The sequence below is a fragment of the Carlito syrichta genome, unplaced genomic scaffold (genome assembly GCF_000164805.1).
Source record: "Carlito syrichta isolate Samal-C Ts95f unplaced genomic scaffold, Tarsius_syrichta-2.0.1 Scaffold288993, whole genome shotgun sequence".
Classification (NCBI taxonomy): domain Eukaryota; kingdom Metazoa; phylum Chordata; class Mammalia; order Primates; family Tarsiidae; genus Carlito; species Carlito syrichta.
Window position 1 is genome coordinate 90,339 of NW_007233089.1, and position 6,665 is coordinate 97,003.

The window sequence follows — 6,665 nt, forward strand, 5'->3', positions numbered from 1 at the left end:
GGGGCTCGCCGGGGCCGGGAGGGGGCGCGCGCGGGGGCTCCCGGCCGCGCGCGCTGCCGCCGCGGGGGAGCGCCGGGGGCCGGGCGGCGCGCGCGTGCCCGAGCAGGAGCGACTCCCGGCGGCGGGTGTGCGGGCTCTCGAGCAGCGCGCAGAAGCCGTAGGCGGTGCGCGCGCGGGGCAGGTGCGGCAGCGACAGCGCGGCCTGCGAGCGCGGGTCCCAGTCGGTGCGGCCGGCGTCCTCGGCGGAGCCCGCCTCTTCGCCCCAGGAAGGCCGGAGGGCAGCCAGGGCCCGGCGGGGCGCGAGGCGCGGCGGGATGCAGAACTCGGGGATGCGATCCGGGGTGAGCACGTGGGCGCAGGCGGCGACGGGGCGTCGCCTGGCTGCGCGGGCTTGTCCTGGGGGAAGCCCGTCCCCACTTGGCCGCAAGCATTCGGGACCCCGGCGGAGCCGCTGCAGGCACCACATTTCCGGGCGACGCCCTGCCGAAGTGTGTCCACCTGCAAGGCACAAACCACACGGGGCGTTAGAGCCAGGCCCGCAGGGCGCAGCGATTCCCGTCCCTTTTCTTCTGCTCTCGGGGCGTTTCCTCCTGCCTTTCCCTAAACAAAGCAAGCTACCCCCTCGCGCCTGTATGGCAAACTATTTTTCAGTGATTGAAAAACGACTGATTTCCTCCTGCCTCGCTCTGTGGTCAGGTACCCCTGGGTGCTTGTTGCTTCAACCGCCATCCGCCCACGCTGGACAGAGGCAAAGATTTTCAACACGTTGGCTTCTATCCTGGGTCGCTCTGTCCTCAGTGCCAGTAGGCGCCTTGCTCCGTGTAATCGCTTCCTGGATCCTTGCACTATAGCACTCTAGCCGTCAGCGACAAGTAAAATAGTAATTACCGACTTGTCCCTTCTAAGAAACGGTGGCTTGTTCACCCCTTTCAGACGCAGGCACCCTCAGACGAACGCCCCAAGGAGGTGGGCAAGCCGAAGGATTCCTCGTAAGGTAACTTGGTCCTGCGTCAAGCGGGTCTCCGCACTTTCGCATGGGACAGCTCTGAGAAGTTCAAAGCGCGCGGCGGCGTCTGGCCCCGGCGGTCAAGGGCAGCCGGTCTGAGCCTTTATAGCCCAGGCCCGCCGCGCCTGCCAGGAGGCCGCCGCCAACGGCGCTGCCTGGTAACCTGATGCCAGGCCCTCCCCTTTCTCTCTGCCACGCGGCTGGATCTGCTGAGAAGTTCTAGATACCCCGTTTTCTCTCTCAGATAGAGGTGTCCTCCTCAGAAACCCTGAGCAAGCTCGTTTCCTCACATGCAAAACAGGCTTGCGTCTTGACCAAGTCGCAGAGTAATTGTGAGGATAGATGGACACAATGGATGTGAATACACAGAATTATGCTGGATCCACCATTAAAATGAAGTCATAAATCCTATTTGTCTCATTCTTACCTAGTACCTGCCCCAGATCCAGCCTTCTATGTATTTGCTTTCTGGTTTTCCGTTCTGACTTAAGATGTTCTTTGTTTGGTGAATATAAACCACTCTGTGTTAGGGGGGACCTTCTGGGGGAACATTTCATATCTTGATCAGGGTAGAGTTACAGGGGTGTATTTATATGTAAAAAAATTATCTGGTGTACTCTTGAGATGAGGGCATTTTATTGTATGTATGCTCTATCTCAGCTGAAAACATTACAACCTACTTAAGTCATGTGTGCTGATTTTTGATTGGATAGATATACACTTGCATACATCTGTGCTGTTGGAACCATCCTTTGGAGGCACCCTGACCACATTTGGCCTTTCCAGGCTGTGCACACCTGCGAGACTCTTTTCCTTCCTTTGTTAATTAACTAGTGGTTATTCTGTGAGGTTTGCATCCTGCTAGCAACTGAAAGAGATCCGAGGCATTTTGTTCAGGGTTTGGGTATATGATATTTCTGCCTAAGATACTGCATTGCAAATTAATTGCTTCTCTAAATAATGTTTAATGAATTAGACAATTAATGCAAAGGTGATTTCAGTATAGGGCAATGTACATTTTGTCTTTTTGGACACAGGCACTGTGCTAAGAGATTTACATGTAGTCTCTAGACTTGTCGGAAAACCCCTGTAAGTTCTGATCATCCTTACTTTACAGATGAAAAACTGAGTTCCAGAGGTCAAGTACCTTATCCAAGTTCACATGGTGGGAAATGAAGGAAATAATACCTACTCATGGGTACAAATGAGTTGTTTTGAGAATTAATTTAATGTAATAATGTGCCGGGCACAGTGGCTCACACCTGCAATCTCAGCACTTTGAGAGGTGGAGGCGAGAGGATTGCCTGAGCCCAGGGGTTCGAGACCAGCCTGGGCAACTTGGTGAGAGCTCGTCTCTAAAATAAATCATAAAAATTAGCCGGGTGTGATGGCGTGTGTCTGTAGTTCCAGCTACTTGAAAGGCTGAGGTGGAAGGATTGCCTAAGTTCAGCAGCTCCAGGCTGTGGTGGCTGTGAGCATGCCACTGCGCTCAAAGACTCCGACTCAAAAGAAAATAAATAAATAATTTTTTTAAAAAAGTATTTTGCATCATGCCTGGAATATGGTAAGGGCAAAATATATAGATGTAGTGATTGTTATTATTAATGAAGATAGAAGGGAGGTTGTAGAGTACAATGGTTAAGAAAATTCAGTCCGAAATCAGGTTGTTGATAAGTGAGTTGAAACAATGATGACTCACCTTTAACAAGTTACTTAACCTTTCTAAGCCACAGTATCAAACATAAAATTGATTATAATATCAACCTATAGGGTTATCACGAGTATACAATGAGGTAATGCATATGAAGCGTTTAGCATAGAGCTTGACATGCACAATGTCAGATATATGTATATATATATTACAGAAGAGAGCAAATGCTCATTAGTTCACTTATTCATTCAAAGCAATATTTACTGAATGTTTCCTGAGTTCCAGCCACCATGTTAGGCTGGTGGATCCAAGCTGTACGGGATTCTATCAGCTATGTAAATTCACCAATAAAGTAATGAAATATTTGAATTCTATCTGGATGAGGCAGACGTGAGAAGAGACATATGTTTAGTCTGGGGGCAGGATTGGTGGCTTTCTAAATTTACCATGTCTTTGACTAGCTACTTCTTTGTCTTGATATCACCTCTACTCCTGGCCACAATTCTTGGGCCAGGGCTAAATCTATGGAAAGAAGATTATAAATTATATACTTGGGCCATATGCATGTGTTCTGACTCAACTTTTCTCAGGAGACAAGCAAACAAGCTGTTAGCTCTGGAAGTGATAGTCCTTGGTTGAAATGATGAAGAGCACAGATCAGAGCTCGCAGGCTGAGAAATTGGTGGACAAGTTAAGCAAGTTAATGAACCTGTTTGAGCTTGTTACAAAATAATGCCTGCCACATAATATTGGTGTGGGATTAAAAAGAAATGCATGGAAATACTTAGCAGGCAGTTAAGAGCTGGCTAACGGTTTGCTGTTATTTTATTATCATGAATGCTTGCAGATAGCTGATTCACACATGAATTACTTTAGAAACATTTCTCTACTCAACCAAGCAAAGAAGATTTGCCTTGTTGTTATTTTATTTTTTTGATGCAGGATTTATTGAGAGGACAAAAAAGCTCTCACAGTGGGAGGGGACCTGGAGGGGTTGCCCGCCTTGTTGTTATTAACGATTCACCTTCAATAACACCTTAATAGCATTTCCTGTACATGAGTTCCTGAAAACAGTGGAGGTGTATTCTGTGGCTGGTCCCCTGTGACCACATTAAGCCTTATGTTTTACTTAACTCGGAAGCATGAGCTAGCCAGTGCTTGGGAGAATGGTGTGACTGGATCAGGCCAAGTGCCTGGAACACTCTACTAAGAGAAAGATTGTGGCTGTTGGGAGCTCACAGCTGTAGCCATGGGGACATCCAGGATTGGAGCTGGAAAACAATTCTGTGAAGTGAGCATAAGTAGATCACACCCCATTGAGACCAGAGGAACTCTCAAGGCAAAAGGAAACTGAGCATTTTAAAGCAGATTTATAAAAATAGTATATAGGCGACTGGATGTCAAGGAAAGTAAGAAGAGAGTTTATGATCACGAAAATATTGGTATTCTGACTTATGAATCTCATTCAAGATACCCAGAGTATGGAGAACTGGAAAGAACACAGACCAGGCCATGAGGACACTTGGGTTTTAGCTCTGACAGTTATTAGCTTGTGGAACTTTGGGTAAGACTCTTAATTCTCTCTGGCACTCGGTGTCTCCATCTGTCAAATTAGGGGATTGGATGTGATCTTCCCTCTGGTTTTCCTCTGGCTCTAACATTCTGCAATCCACTTCTGTGCCGTCTCCCAGTTAACCTTCTCAACTTTCCATAGTGTCATGGCTTATACTCTAGTTTTCCTCTTCATTTCCTCCTCTGCCCCAGATCCCTTTTTGATTTTCCCCCCAAAATTCTACGGTTGGGGAATTGGGTGTAAGTGGTGGGCAGTATGAAGTTAGAAATTCTTTAAAAACTTTTTAGAAAAAAGAGTTGCTATTTTTTAAGTGTTGTTACTTTTGTTTTTAATGGAAATAATATTTTGCACATCGGTTTTTATTGTTCCTCATTGCAGTTTAGTTTTGTAATTGCCTTTGTTGTCCTCATTGTTCTTAAACCAGAATGAAGATAAGAACTATAATCACTAGACTGTTCATTCTCTTTAGTTGACCTTTGGATCCAAATTCTTTCTGGTACAATCCTGTGCTTTAGGCTATGAATGGTGTTTATTGACATTAATTATAGTTTGTTTTAAATGGGAACTGTAAATTTGACTTCTTAAAGAAATATTGGAGATTTGGGGCATACTTTATGCACATAATCAGTCTCTCAAAACATGCTGAAAATGTAAAATTAAAAGTTTTGTATATTACATGGTAATAGCATTATTTGCCCTAAAGATTTAGAGCCAAGTTTTCCACCCTGAGATTTTTTATTCTGCCATTAACCTTTCAAAAGCCTCTGATAGCCTGTGATGATTAAACTGTATAATTATTGACAGAGAAAAGGGTGGCAGTGCTCAGGGAAGGACAGGAAATTAATACCTACTGTGTGATTTTGGGTAAGTTATTTAACATTCCTGAGCTTAATTTTTCTGTAAAATGGGGACAATATTGCCACCTGCATTACTTGCCTCACAGATCTTTTGTGAGGATTATATGAAAATTTCTACCTTGACATAATGACATGACAGTTCATGAGGTGTAACTGATAAAATAGAATGATGCATATAAAAGCACATTTATACATTATTCTTTCAAAACTGTAAAATACTACAGAACTGTAGAGAATTATTTTATTACTTAAGGCATTAATGTTGCTCACTTCTTCCAAAAGATTGTATCTTCTGTTCTGCTTGCTTGACTATGCCATGCTGCCTGGGCCACCTTTCATATTGCCTTGCACTGTTATTCAGACATCCTTGCATTTGTTTTTTTCTTAACTTTTATGGTGCGTGCCTTATCTCAACCAGAAATATATTATTTCTTTACATCCAGCCCAGTGCATAGTTCTTTAGTTTATTTAGTTCTTTCTAATTAGTAACATCTTCTTTGCAAATATATTATTATTTAACCAAGCATTTCCCATAAAGCATCAAGTTTCCCACTGAACAAGTGATGGTGTTCAAGGTACTTGAATTCTGAACAAGAACAAAAAACCATGACTCCTCAACAAATAAATTTTAAAGAAATATATCTCGCTCAGATCGATGAACAAGGTATTAAAATGAAGACTAATGCCAATTCCTTTCTTATAGTATTATGGTAAATGCTCAGGGTTTGCTTACCAGTGAGAACATGTAGTACTTGGTTCCTTGTTCCTACGATAGATTAGTGAGTATGATGGACTCTAAATCCATCCAAGTTGCTGCGAAGTCCATAATTTTGTCTTTCTTTATGGTTGCTACTTATGTTTTTATTTTATTTTAAATATGTGAGGTACAATTCAGGATGAGGTATAGCAGTGGTCATCGTACAGGTGGAGTCTAGGCCTCCCTTTAGTCCTCACTTCATCTGGTTTAGGATCAGGTACCCTTATTGTTGTGTTCGCCCCCCTCATATTGTGCTTATTTACTTATTTTTAAATTTTATTTTATTTTAAAGACGTGAGGTTCAATTCAGGATGAGGTGTGCAAGCGACCATCGTACAGGTAGAGTCTGGGCCTCCCTTCGGTCCCTACTTCGCCCGGCTTGGGATCAGGAAGCCTTATTGATGTTATATGCCCCTCTTCCCTCGCCTGGCAGTGCCCCGCTTACTGTCAATCCCTTTCTGATAGTATCATGGTAAATGCCCAGGGTCCGCTTAGGAGTGAGAACATGTGGTACTCAGTCCTTGTCTCTGAGATAGATCACTGAGTATGACAGACTCTAAATCCACCCACGTTGCTGCACAGTCCATAATTTTGTCCCTCTTTGTGGCTGCTATTTGTGTTTTCTTATTTTATGTTTTATATGAAAGACGTGGGGTCCAATTCACGGTGAGGTGTGCCAGCGGCCATCCTACAGGTAGAGCTCGGCCTTCCTGCGGTCCGCACTTCACCGGGTTGAGGATCAGGTGTCCTGACTGAGCCTGCGCCTAGCGTTTTCAGCACGCACAAGGACTGGCCCGGGCGGGGCGGGCCGGCGGGGCCTG

At 44.8% G+C, this 6,665-nt stretch overlaps 1 protein-coding gene across 1 annotated transcript in view; it reads right to left on the minus strand.

Annotated features, from left to right (window-relative positions):
- Positions 1-466, minus strand: part of LOC103256173 (C2 calcium-dependent domain-containing protein 4A-like) — a 955-nt gene extending 489 nt beyond the window's left edge. The window contains exon 1 of the mRNA XM_021710446.1: positions 10-466. Coding sequence (XP_021566121.1) covers positions 10-466 — 457 coding nt within the window. The remainder of the gene's footprint in view (positions 1-9) is intronic.
- Between the last annotated feature and the right edge of the window lie 6,199 nt (positions 467-6,665).